Source organism: Toxorhynchites rutilus, chromosome 3, assembly GCF_029784135.1.
Source record: "Toxorhynchites rutilus septentrionalis strain SRP chromosome 3, ASM2978413v1, whole genome shotgun sequence".
NCBI classification, from domain to species: domain Eukaryota; kingdom Metazoa; phylum Arthropoda; class Insecta; order Diptera; family Culicidae; genus Toxorhynchites; species Toxorhynchites rutilus.
The window spans coordinates 114385253-114402162 of NC_073746.1; the positions used below are offsets into that span (position 1 = coordinate 114385253).

General features: G+C 35.5%; 2 protein-coding genes across 16 annotated transcripts in view; one reads left to right on the forward strand and one right to left on the reverse strand.

The window, feature by feature from the left end:
- LOC129775310 (restin homolog) overlaps window positions 1-16910 on the reverse strand; it is a 253909-nt gene that overhangs the window by 55085 nt on the left and 181914 nt on the right. The window lies entirely within an intron of this gene.
- LOC129775313 (tigger transposable element-derived protein 1-like) lies at window positions 3886-8671 on the forward strand. Its single transcript, XM_055779918.1, has 2 exons — window positions 3886-4857; window positions 4909-8671. The coding sequence occupies exons 1-2, from the start codon at window positions 3969-3971 to the stop codon at window positions 5028-5030; spliced, it is 1011 nt and encodes a 336-aa protein (XP_055635893.1). The 5' UTR covers window positions 3886-3968; the 3' UTR covers window positions 5031-8671.

A 16910-nucleotide genomic window follows, 5' to 3' on the forward strand; every position in this document is an offset into this window, starting at 1 on the left:
AACACATTCGACGATACTTTTTTATTGGTATAGATAGAAGAAAATATAGGAGTGCGTTTCATCGTGCGTAGAGCATATGGAAATTTAATTTTCCGCATTTTACCTTTTTCCTTCAGAGTTTTCCGAAAATTTTCAATTGTCATGTTTGATTGGAATATTTTTGGTTGAAATATGTGTAATCCATTACAGAGGAGGGAGGGGTGTCATACCATCATAGAAACATTTCTCATATCCAAAAACCCTCACATTCCAAAATGCGTAGACCGCCCCCCCCCCTCAGAGAGGGGAGGAGTGTCTATTCACCATGGAAACGTTTCGTGTCCCCTAAAACATTCGCACGACAAATTTGGCTCCATTTGCTTGATTAGTTTTCGAATTATGCAGTCCTTCATTTTATATTCTCGAGTAATGCAGAAATTTGAGTTTCATTTGTATGGCAGCCCTCCCTTAGGGAGGGGGGTGGAGAGTCTAACCACCGTAAAAACATTTATTGCACCCTAAAATCTCCACATGCCAAATTTGGTATCATTTGCTTGATTAATTCTCGAGTAATGTAGAAATTTGTGTTTAATTTGTATGGCAACCCCCCTTAGAGAGGGGGGTGGAGAGTCTCACCACCATAGAATCATTTATTGCACCCTAAAACCTTCACATGCCAAACTTGGTTCCATTTGTTCGATTAATTCTCGAGTAATGCAGAAATTTGTGTTTCATTTTTATGGCAGCCCACCCTAAGAGAGGGGTGAGGAGTATCTTACCACCGTAAAAATATTTATTGCTTGATTTGCTTGATTAATTCTCGAGTAATGCAGAAATTTGAGTTTCATTTGAATGGCAGCACAACACCGCCCTCCCCCCTCCCCCTTAGAGAGGGGGGTGGAGGGTCTTACCACCATAGAATCATTTATTGTATCCTAAAAACTCAATATGCCAAATTTCGTTTTATGTGCTTGATTAATTCCCGAGTAATGCAAAAATTTGTGTTTAATTTGTATGGCATCCCCCCCTTACAGAGGGGGGGGGGGGGTTCTCAAACTATCACGAAAATCTTCCCCGGTCCCAAAAACACCTACATACCAATTTTGCATATTCGTCGGTTCAGTAGTTTCCGAGTCCATAAGAATCGAAAAGAATCAGACAGACAGACAGAAATCCATTTTTATATATATAAATAGATAGATAGAGATAGATAAATATATTTACTTCGAGTCTCCTCCACGGTCTAATCTTCACCTACTGCCTCTGATATTAAACCTTCTGTTACAAAGAATAAATTTAAATTTAAATTCTATTCAAATACATAAATCTGTGCATCCATCTCACCCTCAACTAATTCGTAAATTGCATAAATTCAAATTAGATTGATTTCTTTTGATCTTATTTTCAATTTTTATTAGCGTATAGCGTATAGCGATTCAATTTTTCTTTTACCCTTTCGGTTCAATTTTAGTTCAAGGATGAGGAACCTTTTATCTCCTATTTGTACACTGGAGTCGCTTTTTACGCGGGGGATACGTGCCGCGTAAACGAAAACCGCGTAAAAAAAAACCGCGTAAATTCCAAAATCCGCGTAAATTCCAAAATCCGCGTAAAAAAAAACCGCGTAAATTCCAAAATCCGCGTAAAAAAAAACCGCGTAAATTCCAAAATCCGCGTAAAAAAAAACCGCGTAAATTCCAAAATCCGCGTAAAAATAAACCACCCTAAATTTTAAAATACACGTAAAAAACTAATAGTCAGTGAATTATTGATATAAAATGCAACCCATATTCAAACAAATTGCATATTGTGTGCATATATTGCGTGACACAAGGCTTCACGAAGGTAGCTCCTTGGCCGATTGCATGTAAATACCTGTTTAACCGTTTGAGTGCGGAGAAGCGCGATAGCGCTCCTCTTGTTTCTGCGGGGAGCACCTTTAAACATAGGATTTTGTCTTTCTGGAACATGTTGGGGGTACAGATTGAAAATGTCCAGATTCTACCGCTTATTGCTCATCCATTTTTCGATGGATTTAACACGTTAAGCCCCGATTTTTTCGTGCTCTGCTTCCCATTCAGCGCGCATCAAGAGCGTTTGAACAATATAAGTGTCGGTCCCAGCTCCCGAAGATACTTATTGTATAAATAAAAAACAGTCAGAGATTCAACTAGAAAGTAGTTACAAGTAGGTTTTTACGCATTTTATGCCTGTTTTATCTTTGAATTATCTGTAAATCGCTACAAGTTGTTGTTCCGTCCAACGTGCAACAACCGAGTGGTAAGTAAAGAGCTGTTTGGTTAGGTGGCATGACCAAAATACGTAGAAGCATATTTTAACCCTGCCTCAAATTACTATTTTAACAACAAATTTCAAATGTAAGAGTATACAAACTGTTTCTACAGTATCTTATATATGTATTGGCTACATTGAATTGTTCTAAAAGCATACCTATCTGTTATATGGTCGGTGTTAAGTCAGACCGGGCCATGTGACATTTTTATGATTTCGAGAAAACGAACATAAAGTTTAATGCTCTGCAATTTACAAAGCATTTAATTTTTTCGTTCAATATTGTTCTCAGAAGTTTGAGCTACTCTCTGCCAATACTGTGATGTATGATAGTTGTAAAAAAACATCAAGTATCATGCCAAAAAAGGCTGTTATTTGGCTGCCTATACGTACAAAGTCCGCTCTGACTGAACTAAATGATGTATTTTTTGAGAGTTGGTTCACTATGACTGAACAATTCCGAACAGTATTCGTCAATATATCGTCAAATTTGAACTCATTGTCATCGTTACAGCCTAAATCGCACTCTGAAATAGTATATTTTGCGATCATTCACACTGCATTTTTCACTGATCCGTTCAGTCGGAGTGAACCAATTTTATTTTTATGCAGTCGGGCACAGCGTGTGTTGGTGATGGCTAGCTCATAGTTGCGCTGTGGGAGGGGTACTCGTGGTTTGTGGGGTCGTGTGCAAATTATGTGTGCTGCTAGATGCTGTCGCTTCAGTTCGTTCGGTGTGGAACTGAACACATATAAAAGGACGAAATCGCATTAAGAAGTTATTCGTGATTTAACCTTGCAGTGAAAGTTAAAGTGAAAGTGCAGTTCCTGAACCGTGGTGGTTGTAGAGTCTAGCCAGTTTGTGTTCGGTCGAGTTCGGCCAGTTCCCAGCGAGTTACCCAACCTTGGGGGTAATCGTGTGCAGTTCCGCTTTTCGACAGTTAGCTGAAGACGTCAGCAGTATTCAAAATTTTTGATTAAAGGCATACTCTAAAATGGCTTCGCAAAAAACCGCCTTCAAAAAAAACAGATCAAGAGTGTCTCTTTCTTTGGAAATGAAGCTCAATATTTTGGATGCCCTTCAAGATGGGAAATCTGTTGCAAACGTCGGCAGGAATTTAAAAATCAACGAATCGACTGTGCGTACAATTAAAAAGAATCAAGATAGCATCAGACAGACAGCAGCTCAGGGCACTATCTATGCAACAAAATCCTCATCATATACACGAGATCCATTGATGGTCAAGATGGAAAAGGCACTTCATATGTGGATCGAAGATCACGCGCAGAAGAAAATACCCTTGGATCAGGAATTAATAAGGGAGAAAGCTTTGAGCCTTTACCTTTGGTTAGAGAAGAATGAGCCGTCTTCAAGTAAAAAGAAAGACTTTACCGCGAGTAAGGGATGGTTTTATAACTTTATACGTAGTAATTCCATTCGCAACGTTAAAATCAAGGGTGAATCCGCATCGGCCGATGTTTCGGCTGCAAATAGTTTTCCTCCAAAGCTCGCTAAGATCATAAAAGAAGGTGCGTATCATGGTGACCAAGTGTTCAATGGAGATGAAACGGGTCTTTTTTGGAAAAGAATGCCGTCTCGTACCTAAATTACGCAGCAGGAGCAATATGCCAGTGGTTTCAAAGCGGCCAAAGACAGGGTTACCCTGTTATTTTGCAGTAATGCTTCAGGCGACCTTATGTTGAAACCGCTATTGATCAATCGTGCTATGACGCCCCGCTCGTTGAAGGGGGCTGATTTCAACAAACTGCCAGTGCACTGGAAAGCTAACACTAAAGCGTGGGTCACAAAAGCCGTTTTTGAGGAATGGTTTTACGATATGTTTATTCCGGAAGTGAAAACATACTTGGAAGGAAAAGGTTTGGAGTTCCACGTGCTTTTGATTTTGGATAACGCTCCAGGACACCTAGTTATCAAGCACCCAAACGTTCAAGTTGTGTTTCTTCCACCGAATACAACTTCTTTGTTACAGCCTCAAGATCAAGGAATAATTGCTGCTTTCAAGAAGTTGTACATTAAACAATGTCTTCGGTACATCCTCGAAAAGCTTGAAAGCGATGAAACGATGACGGTAATTCAAGCGTGGAAAGAATTTAAGATAAGAGACGCTCTGACGTTCATAGGAAAGGCTCTGTCTTCTATGAAATCTAAAACATTGAATTCGTGCTGGAAGCCACTATGGCCAGAATGCGTGAAAGCTGGTTCAACAGACCCTTCAAATGTGGAAGAATCAGAAATTCTCATTCTGGCACATGCAATTGGAGGGAAAGGATTCAAAGATATGGATAGTAGAGACGTTGAAGAGCTTCTTGAAGACACCGAAATTGAAGATGATGAACTGATGCAGAGTTTAGTCACATCGGAGCCTTTAGAGGACGATGAAGACCGGGATATCAAGCCATGTGATATCGAAGACGGGAATAAATTAGCGGATACCCTCGTAAAACATTTTATGGAAAAGGATCCTTGTGTTGAGAGAGCCGTTTCATTTCGGAATGATTTGAAACTGTGTATGCTTCGCTACAATAGATTGAACGAAAAAACACAGCCAACAGTTATCGATGAAGGTAGTGACATTGATGTTTAAAGTGAAAAGTATTTTAATAATATCTTTACAGATGACGAGGATTTCAGCTTACCATTGGAACGCAGACGATCTCGTCCGATTTCTTCGGATGAGGAAGATATCGCCACATCATCTAACCGCAAACATCCACGTGTTGCTAATGATAGTGATTAGATCAATAAAAGAAATTCTTTTTTCCACTTGACTACAATAAAATTGATTTATGAATACATTGGTAAAAATATCATGGTAAAAAACTAAAAATATGTTTAATTAAATTTGTCTAAATTCCGAAAACATTTGTTTGTATTGTAATTTTTTCAAATTGCAAAAATGCAATTTGAAAAAATTACTTTCGAACTACTGGACCGCTTCACATGATCGATATATCAAATTAAAGCCAATTAGCTAGTCTTTCTTGAAAAAATGTTATACTAGCAAAACAGTTGGATTTTGTTTTCGTAATTATTGATTGTATTTGTTTGCTTATAGTTTACATGATCCAAGGACGCTATATTTTTTTATGTTTCTTGAAAGTTCTGGTTTTTCCACACAAGATAATCGAAAATCAGAAATGTGATTTTTATCGTTTTCGAGTTATGAGTTTGCCGATGGTCCGAAAAATCAGATTTTTCTCTTTTTCTATAAATAACTTTTTTCTAGAAAGAAGAAGCTTTCAAGAAAAAAATATTTAAAATATAGTGCCCTTGGTCACGCAACCATATAAACTATAAAAAACAAGTACAATCAATAGTTACGAAAACTTGGCAAAATTGGTTGTACTGTTCGAAAAATGAGAAAAAATGTTACTCTATGTTTCTATATTTTGTATTTTATATGAAACATCTAAATTGGTAAATTTTATCAACAATTAGAGCGACAAAAACTCTAAAGTTTTTAATTTGTTATTAATTTTATCAAAAAAAAAATGCATAATAAACTTGATTGTTTCTTGAAATTTAATTGAAGCTTTCTGAACGCTCTATAATTTGTTCTTCGACATCTAGCTCCTATATTTTCTTATTCCGCAGCAATATCATTTTAAACAATTCCTGGTGAGTCTTCAATTAGAATTTCCTAATTACCACGGTTTTTACTCCATTGTACTTATAATATCCAATAAACTTTCACCTTAACTTTGAAATATTACTTTTTTTCTTTCTTGAAAAAAGGCTATTTGAGATATAAGACTTTTTTTTCAAACTGAGTGTATTATAGTCCAAAATTGTATATAATCGAACCATAGATAATCGTGTCAGTATATAATCGACTCTGTATATAATAGAGTGAATATATTACTTCAGAAATCCGGTTTCATTATTGTGGTTTTAGTTGAAAACCTGACCAAGAAAATTCATTTTGCTTTCGTTGGATTGCGCCTGCGAACTATGTGCTACAAGAACGGAGCTTACAAACATCTTTACATCAGTTGCTCCACAATTGGACTGTACTTGCATCCTAATTTGTGGACTATTGCTGTATTTGCCTGAAAATAGAGTATCCAAACTACAGTTCGGAATATGAATCATGCGTCGAAACTTGATTCAAATTCCGATCACTACTTTAATACTAATTTTAAAGAAGATGTCTGCATAAAAGATTTCTAGTAGATCCATACCTTTTATAGCACTTAACATGAAAACAGCATACAAAATAGTTATACAACTACAAAAACTGAAAAACTGCGGAATTTGCTAACGCAAACAATGTGTTATTGGTTTCGACACATTTTTTGCAAATGCTTAGTCTTATGAATTATAAGCTGTATCGATACCTGTAAATGTTATTTGAATGTAGCCAATACCTCAAACAATGTCAAGGCTTTCATTATTCTATTATTTATAACATTAAAGTTTAGTAAATTTACATTTGAAAATTAAGTGTTCGGAATTTGAGACAAAACAGTACTTTGAGCTCCATCAACCAAATGTGTCTATCTTTTGAGTCGTAGTAAATGATATCTGCTTCTATGAAATGCTATAATATGCATGAACAAATTCAGTTCAGAAAAAAGCAAAAAGCGTTTGAACTTTTTCACCGTGGAGAAATATTAGGTTGTCTTATGTCCGATTGGGGCAGTCTTTCTTTGAAAAAAGTAAATAGCCTTTGTGAATCACGAATATACATATTTTTACTGGTAGATGAAGAACAATCGCTAAGATCGGACGCAAATAGATAGCATCCTTTTCTCCAGAATAGTAAAAAAAAACTTGAACCCTCGAAACTGTATTTATTTCTATACAAACATTTGAAACAAACCATCTCGATTACTACGGCAAAAAACTTCACCACATATGGTTAAGGGTGCTTCAAGTAACTCAATTTTCAAATTAGGCTTTTCAAAAGGAATTACATTGCTTAAAAGTGGTATCTCTCATTCGTTCAATAGATTATTTTCAAAATTACACAAATGAATTTCGAATACTTATTCAACCATTGATCAAAATATCCGACAAATCTTTTGACATATTGTAAAGTGACAGTCAAAAAATATACGATGTTACATACTTCTGTCCGGTACTGTGAGTAAATTTAACACTTAACGCCCACGTTTAATCTGGGAAAGCAAATAGCGCAAAAAAAGAAAATGTAGAACTGGTTTTTCCTAAATGAACAAATAAATTCCTATTTAACAATCATAACATTTTCCCCTCCAACAAATATGTCACCAGAGGAGAATTTTCGATCATTGCTTTCTACGGAAATCAAGTAAGGACGCAATACATTTTAGATGTAAGGATAGTTTTCAAGAATTGAGTGTGAAGTGTGAGTGTGAATGAGAATGTATGAATGTATGAATGTGAACATTGTTAAAATGTCCTTACATCCCATCCTTTTCCTAATGAAAATGTGTCACCCTTCTAAACTCGAGTCGACCGCGAGTAATCGGTTTCCTATTTTATTAACCATAGAATTAAGGAAACATGTTAATATATTCTAGTTAAAATATAGTGATGAATTTGGCTCCTTTAAACTTATGCAACTGAGCCTGTAAAAATAAACGATTTAATTAAAAAAACAGTAAGGACGTTGGTCCAAATGACGAACTAGCCAAAGGCTGAGTGTCATAAATAAAAATAAAAAACGGGGACATATCTTTCACATTTTTTAGATTGGTGTTTGACATCTCTTGAAATTTTTTTTGAATTCATATCGCTTGGAGTCTTTTGAGTAAAATTTACAAAAGATATTTCATATTAAATTTGTGTTGAAACATATAAAATTTCGCTGAAATACATCCGAAACAAAAAAAGGGGATCAAGCTCACATTACTTACACTATTGTTGTTTATTCTTTTTCCATTCGGTTACCAAAATCGTTTCAACGCTAGCTGAAATCGAACCCAGAATCAGGTACCAATTTCGCCAAGATTGCGACAACGTTATCACGAGAATACTAAATCTTATCCCTCAGATATACCGTGTTAACCTCGAGCAAACCACAGTTATTTAACTCAATTCCCAGGAGACAAACATAGAAAAAATGAATTTGGCTCCAAATATTGAAGCAAACGTACTTAAGTCTTACAAATGAACAAATTGAGAAGAAAATACAACATACCGCGTATAAATCGATTCTTTTGGAAAAACCGCGTAAATTCCGAAATCCGCGTAAAAAAAAACCGCGTAAATTCCGAAATCCGCGTAAAAAAAAACCGCGTAAATTCCGAAATCCGCGTAAAAAAAAACCGCGTAAATTCCGAAATCCGCGTAAAAAAAAACCGCGTAAATTCCAAAATCCGCGTAAAAAAAAACCGCGTAAATCCCTAAAACCGCGTAAAAAAAGCCGCGTAAAAAAAAACCGCGCAAAAAAAAACCGCGTAAAAAGCGACTTTAGTGTATCTTCATCGCTATTGTGTGTGTGTGGCTTGAAAACGATATTTTCTTGCAGCATCTGAAGAATAGAAGGTGGGAAGATTCACGGGTTTCGGTTGTGTTAAACTTTGATTGTATTAGTAGCCAGAGAAACAGGAAGTTCACATACCGGGCATAACAGTCAGTTACTCAAATGGTACAAAATTGAATGTGTCAACGAATAAAGTCGAAAAAGGATATATAGAAAATATTAACATATTTCCAAAAAATATTTTTCGCATTACATTTGTCATCTAAACAATAAACAGAACATGTCACGAACTAAAATGTTTCATCTTTTCTTTGATTTCTTCTTATATCAGATTTAGCATTTTAATGTCTACTATGTATGGATTTTAGAGCAACTTCATGGAAGTTTATCTCTTGTCAGCAATTGTAATTACTTTTTTCACAATTAGGGTGCTGAATTGCATTTGCATTTCAAGCGAGCGATTTACGCGAGTGTATCATGTTTGGTTTAGTTTTTTCATTATAAAGTCTTTAAACTTCATAGCTCATTCGTCTAGCGTCTAGCCTTGAGGAAAGCCCTTTCGAAAAACTTAATCTAAACTCCATTCATGCCTAGAGAAAGACAGTTTTTAAACCCACTCGACGCACGCCGGCAACCGATGTTGACACGATGACACACCAAACAGGTTCATTGCATCTCGTCGATTCGTCGATGTAGTAGTTTCTCGTTATTGACGGTACGGGCAACACGGCAACAGAAAAAATGTATCGAAAAATGGAAATGCCTGAAAGGGCCTGGCCGGGTAAGGGAGTAAAAAGTGCCCCCAAACCAAATCACTAGCTGTATGGCAAATATTGTATAGGATATTAAATAAGAAATTTCGACGGTTTATTCGAACCCCTATATGGTTTAGCATAGGATATATATAGTGAAATATAGTGAAAAATTTATTTATTCGTTTATTTCACGCCATCCTCAAAAGCTTCGAGATAAAAAATTGAAAAAAATACTAAATGTGCATCTTACTACGGTTTATCAAGATAAATTATCAAAAAAAAAATTCATGAAGAATTTTAGTACTAAAAAAAATATTGAAATTCAAAAAAAAATTTTTGGGTTTTAGAAATTCAGTACTGCTCTAATTCATATTTAAATGTGTTTCTACGGCATTTTTAGACATGTGTGATTTTTTTCAGTGTTGCGCGGTACAATTTTTTTTTTATATTTCCAAAGAGTCTGGCTGGGTAAGGGAGTGAAAAATCCGCCAAACAAAATCACCAGCTGTATGGAAAATATTGTATAGGGTACTAAATAAAACTTTTTGGCAGTAGTACCATATATTTGAGCCCTTATATGGTACACCATAGGATCTATGGTGAAAAATGCACCTTTCCGTTTTTTTCATGCCATTCTCAATAGCTTTGACACAAAAATATGAAAAAAAATCCTGAAAGTACATCTTACTTAGGTGTATCGATCAATATTTTCAAACATTTTTTTCATCAAAAAACCAAACACTAAAAAAAATTTTAAATTAATTTTATTTTTCTTTTGAATTAAATTAATTTTTTTTAATTTTGAGATTCAATACTACTCTAGTTTGTATTCAAATTTCTTCCTACGTTTATTTCAGGTATATGTGATTTTTTTCAGAATTTTTAGAGTGTTTTTCGCAGTACAAAACAAATTTATCTATATTTTCCGGCATTTCGAAATTTCGAAAAAAAAATTACTCTGAGACCCAATTTTACTCTAATTTTTATTTAAATGCTATCGCATGTGTTGTTTTTTTTCCAGATGTAGCGTAATTTTTTACTAAATTTTTAAGAGGATTGCGCGAAAAAAAGTTGTTTTTTTGGCCTTTGGGCTTTTTTAATATATTTTGAATTTAGAAGCCCATTACTGCTCTAATATTTTTTAAATTTTGTTTTTCATACGTCTAAATTTTGTCGGTATATTTAGAGCATTGTGCTGTACAATTGTTTTTCTCGTATCTTTAAATATATGAGACTAGCTGACCCGGCAAACTTCGTCCCGCCCAACATTTGTTTTTCGTTATCAATACATTCAAACATTCACGTTTTCTCACTAAGCGCTGATCATGGGTCCAATCGCAGAATTATTCATTGATTGATCTTTTAATCTACCCTTTAAATTTACCTTTTACTATAAAATTCCAATCAAAAAAACTCGACATTATAATATCAGATTATTTTCAGACACAATTCTCTTTCAAGATTTTTCAACCACTTGCAAATAACATGTTTCTCCGTTACGTTACTTGCCAAATTTGGTTTCATTTGCTTAATTAATTCTCGAGTAATGCAGAAATTTGTGCTTCATTTGTATGGCAACATGTTAAATAAAAATCAGAGCAGAAGTGGGTCTCAAAGTTATATTTTTTTGTTTTTCAAAAATGCCAGAAAATATATAAAATTATTTTGTACTGCGTATTTAAATTTTTTTCATTATTAGATTTTTTGATGAAAAAATAGTTTGGAGATATTTATCGATACACCTTAGTAAGATGTACTTTCAGTATTTTTTCTCATATTTTTGTCTCAAAGCTATTAGGAATGGCGTGAAAAAAACGAAAAGGTGCATTTTTCACCATAGATCCTATGGTGTACCATATAAAGACTCAAATATATGGTACTACTGCCAAAATGTTTTATTTAGTACCCTATACAATATTTTCCATACAGCTCGTGGTTTGGTTTGGGGGACTTTTTACTCCCTTACCCAGCCAGACTCTTTGGAAATATAAAAAAAATATTTTTTTTGTGCCTCGCAACACTGAAAAAAAATCTGAAAAAAATCACACATATCTAGAAAAGCCGTAGAAATACATTTAAAAATGAATTAGAGTAGTACTAAATCTCTAAAACCCAAAAAAAATTCAAAATTTCAATATTTTTTTAGTACTTAAATTTTTGATGAATTTTTTTTTGATAATTTTTCTTGATACACCGTAGTAAGATGCACATTCAGTATTTTTTTCAAATTTTTATCTCGAAGCTTTTGAGGATGGCGTGAAATGAACGAAAAAGTACGATTTTCACTATAGATTCCATGTTAAACCACATAGGCCACATACCATAAGCCGCCAAAATTTTAAGATGTCATTTGCCGTTTCTATTTCAGTTTCGCTTTAGCTAACGAGCAGTCAACAAACATTTGTCAATTTTCAACTTTGGTATTTCTGAAGGCTATGGGAGCGATGCGGAAAACCACTCGAAAACACCTACTCGTATCAGAGGCAACCATAATATCTACTGATAAAACCTCGATCATACAGAATTCCCTCACAACTATTTTGTTTCGTAGTGTCAAAGTGTCAAGAGGCTAATGATCAAGGGGTTGTTACTATCACAGGTCAATTTGCCGCTTGAAAGAATAGATTCTACCGATTCTACCGAAATTAATGCCAAGCTCTTCGTTGGCAACACCACTGTAGCCACTTAACAGTTCCGATCAAGCTTCCAGCGACAATTGACCCATTCCATGAGGTTATGCACCAGAGAACCAAATTTCAAATCTAGTTTTAGGAGAAAATTGAAAACGTTATTTGAATGAGCACTAGTTATATAAATTTTTTTTGTAACAAATTTAATTTTTATGCACCAACCTTTGAGAGAGGCGAGTTTCAAAAACTATATAATTATATTTAAAATATTTTAGGTTTTCACTATTTTTGTGTTTCTTGAGATATCTCTGCACATGCTTAACCAAACTCCAGTGTCTACCATTAAATGGGTGATTAAATGCTTGTTTGAAGAGCCGTGGGTAGACCTGCGTATCATTTTGTAATTTATGAGAAACAAGCATTTGAAAAACAGGTATTTTGAAGCGTTGTCACGTCACAAAAATAGACCATTTTTTTAGTTTATTAGATGAACATAGGTCCAAACATTTTTATACTTGGGTTTCTCTGAGCAAACAATGAAAGTCAACAACCCACAAAATTTGGTATAGATCGGTCCACAAATAGAGGAGTATCAACTGTCTCCAGAAGTTGTTGTCCCGTCACGGAAAGTATACGATCTGTTCCGTAACAAAATTTCGACTCACTACAAACACTTTTTTACGTTTTCATGAAAAAAGCACACAAAATTAAACGATGTTATAGTAAAATTAAGAAAATTTCCAACAAGAATCATCAGTTGGAGAATAATTTATAGTTAGATTGGCTTGTTGTCAGTAAAATACTTTTGAGGCGTGGCAACACCTGACTTTTTGCTGTTTCGGACTGTTGAACATTAATGATTTGCGGTTTGCTGATGATAGTATTGAATGCTAAAAAATATGGAAAACCCATGCAATATGGGCTTACCAGCGAAAGTCGAATATCTTATTCCGATGCCATTTTGGAATCGAGCATGGTGACTTCCGAATCGTTAAAAACGGGTATAAAAGACCGGGAATGGCGTGAAATCCCACAATACGTGAATGATAATGTTGGCATATATCTATGGGTGCGCGAAGCGGAATAAAAAAATGTAAGGGGTTGTATCTAGGACACGACCGCATTTTTGACGTAGAACTACACAATTATATTATGCAATCCACTTGTTTACTACTTCAAATATTATTTTAGAGTGCATCGTAATTTTTAAAATGACTTTTTAGTTTTTTTTATTGTTACTACTTCAGTAGTAAAAATTTTCATTTGAAATTCGAACAATTTAAAACTGGTAGGTCTGGCCTGGTAAACTGATAAAGAATAAAATAGATATCGCTACCAGACTGTATCTGAAACGACGATTTTCCCAGGCTTCTCAGTTTAAAAGTACGTTTTAGGGAAACATATTCCGGTCTGCACAACGACAAGCGAGAACAAAAGTATTCAACACCAAAAAATACCCCCGACTTGCATGTATTTGCAAAGCGGATCCATGGGGAATCCGCTTTGCAAATACATTAACACATTAATTTTGAAGTCCGTGTTAGGGAAACACAGCTCAGTGGGAACAAAAATACCTCCCGACTTGCATGTATATTTGCAAAGCGGATTTTCACAGGTACATCGATTTTAAAGTCTGTGTTGGGGAAACCGTAAATCGGCCAAAAAAATTGTAATGTATAGCATATCAAACAAATCTTAGACAATTTCCGATTCGATTGGTATGCAAATCATGAGAATTCGTTCACAGTGAAAATAGTTATTAACGTTAACTTTATTTCATAAAAACGTTACCTGTTTTCTGATTTGGCACACTTCCTGAAAGACGTAGTTCTTCGTCAAAAAAGAATAATGTTTGATAGTGAAAGATAGGATTTAAGTGAGAGGGAGATAATGCTTGAGTGAAAAGAACTTACACAGGTATGTGTGCGGATGTATACAAAGAGTTTATCAAAAATTTTGATAGCTAAATCAAATGCGTTCCCCCTGTAGAGAGCGCCACTCGATGAACTAGGATTTTGCTAGCCATTGATCACAAGCACCAGAGTGAACGTGTTCAACAATCACGATATAAAAACTGGAGGTCGGTTTATGACCACTCCCACTTTTCCCAAATAAAGACATACCATGTATTACGGGTAACAGGTACATTTAATTTATATAGCTTTTTTTGATGAACATACCATAAACAATTAAAATTGCCTTGTTTCGCAATGTTTCACAATCTAAAAGAACATAGAGCTCATTTTGCACACAGGTCGAATGTGTTTTTTCTCTGTTTTTGAAGGAATGAAAACGTAAAATGGCACTAAAACGCTAGAATGAAAAAAGTCACCATATTATCACCATATTGACACTATTGAAAATTCAGTAGGAAGCACCGTTCCTGAGATACAAAGGAGGGTAGGTTCAGGACCACCGGGTGCGTTAGGACCACTTTCCTCTATAGGATGGACTTTTGAAAGGGGGAGGAGAGATCTCAGAGGAAAGTTAGAAGTATTCAGAGTAATAAAAAAACATAAAAATAGTATATCGCTTGCTACAATACGTTGAAATTATTATTTAATACAACTTATTGATTGTGTGACGTGACAACGCTTCGTGGAGACTGTTTATTCGCACAGAGCGGGTTGTCACGTCACAAAATGCATGCCGTCAAAATGTATGTCGCGGACGGCGCCAGTGGTTGTATGGTTAGCGTAACAGCCTCACAATCCGATCGGCCTGGGTTCAATCCCAGCTGGCGTCGTTGGGATTTTCTGAGGCGAAAAATCTCTGGTTACGTCTTCCTTCGGAGCGGAAGTAAAAGAAGTTGGCCCGGCTCATGAGTTGTTGAGTCTGATAGGTAGGAGCAGGTGGAGTCGCCTCCCTGATGTCGGTGATTGGCACTAAAGTGGCGGAAATAGGCCGACGAAAAATAAGCGAAGATAAAAAAAAAAAAAAAAAAAAATGTATGTTCTCGCGAGTTTTTTGAAAAACTGAGTATACAGGAATCTACGTTCCTCTTTCATGGACAAATCATAGAACAAAGTTTATCTGTATGTTTTGAAACAGAACTGAAAATACAACATTAATGTTCAAAAGTCGGAACCTGCAAAAAGACTGGTGTTGTCACGTCACAAAAGTATTGGACTGGAAACAAGCGAATTCAACTGCAAAATATTCTCCAACTGAAGATTCTTGTAGGAAATAAAAAAAAAATATAAAAAATGTAAATGAAATCAGTTCGTTTTTTATGTTTGCTAAACTGATTTCAATGTTGAGAAAAAATAAATAAATTATCTTTTAGATAACTCGTCTTACTCAAACCTCTGTAGGGGAAGGAAGTGGGACTATCATCATCATCATCATCATCATATAAATTTTCTCAATTCCACTTAAAAATCGTTTACCATTTGGAAATCGTGTGATTTATACATGAAAACGAGAAAAAAAACTGTTTCTAGTGAGTCAAACCGTTGTCACGTCACACTGGAATGTTGTTACAAAGAAATCAGCTAGCACCACAGCGGCTTCATAAGCAATGAAAAACAAACAATGACATCTTTATGTAGAAGCTAAAGGGTCATTTTCGGAAACTTTTGAAGGGCTATTCGGTTTCAACATTGAGAAAAGTTACAATGAGAAGTAATTAGTTTCACACATACCACTAAGTGAATGTATGCACTAGCATACATGTATCGCTTTGAACGTTTCATTTAAAACACAATCAAGGTTTGTTCTTTGGTGTAGAATTTTAAAACCAGCTTTGATGAGCAGTAACGGTAACACTATGTTGAGAAGGCGAAGGATCTCCAGGTACGTGGAATGAATTGAAAAAGAAGAGGTTACAATCATAACTAAGAAATCCTCAAATCTACGAAAAAAAAAATTTCGAATGGAAGCCAACAGAATCTCTAATTTCTAAGAAAGTCAAAGAAGATTCATAAACAAGTATCTCGGATAACTTAACGTTCCAAATTGCTCGATTTTTTGCACACAGATCCCAAGCAAAGCCACGTGAGTCACAACACACAACACATTTTTCTTTTAATTCTGAATATAATTTCCATATAATTTCCGAAATGAAACCGAAAATTTTTAAATTTTAATTTTCACCTAAAATGGATTTTTGAAGTAAGAAACAGATTCTCTTGGCACTATGTTCCACAGAAAATTCTTCACCCTGCACGAGATTTCGAGATTTGTGTGGCAAGATACGCGATTATCAGTCTAAGTAGGAAGAATTTCCTCTGACGGAAACATCCCTCAGTTTGCAGATCCGACATCCACATCACGATTTAAGCGATTAGTTCAGAGGCCACTTATCACTTGGATACAGGGCCGCATAGATATTGGTGCTCGATCCAATTGTCACTGGAATAAAACTACCAAAACAACAAAAAACAAGCTTTATTATCACAAAGTTTACTTAATTCCTATGTTATCCAGAGTCACAACTTCACGACAACAGCTTTCGCTACAAACTGGAACCCAAAACACTTCCCTATAGCAGCCGTTCGAACGACAATCACTTCTCTAACTAACTGTGAGAAGTCAACACCCATCGAACCCAAGCGACCTTAAGAGTTCCTCCTTCTCGTCGAATACTTTTCATTGTCTAACTAGATTGAAATGAAAATGCCCATTTAAGGGGACGCGATCGATTCCGCCACCACAACCGTAAAGATCGCGCTTTGCTGGGTGAGGCAAAACCTGGCGCCTTTGGAAACCTATAATCGATCTGAATCCGAGCGGCCGACGAACGCTGGGCATTTGAGTTACTACTACGGTTGACGGATAAAGTTTATCGCCCCCGCACGAATAACTCTAACATCCGATAGTGC

Coding starts and splice junctions, on each gene's coding strand:
- LOC129775313 (XM_055779918.1), top strand. CDS start 3,969: ATGTTGAAACCGCTATTGATCAATCGTGCTATGACGCCCCGCTCGTTG. Junction 4,858..4,908: donor GCCAACAGTTATCGATGAAG/GTAGTGACATTG, acceptor ATATCTTTACAG/ATGACGAGGATTTCAGCTTA.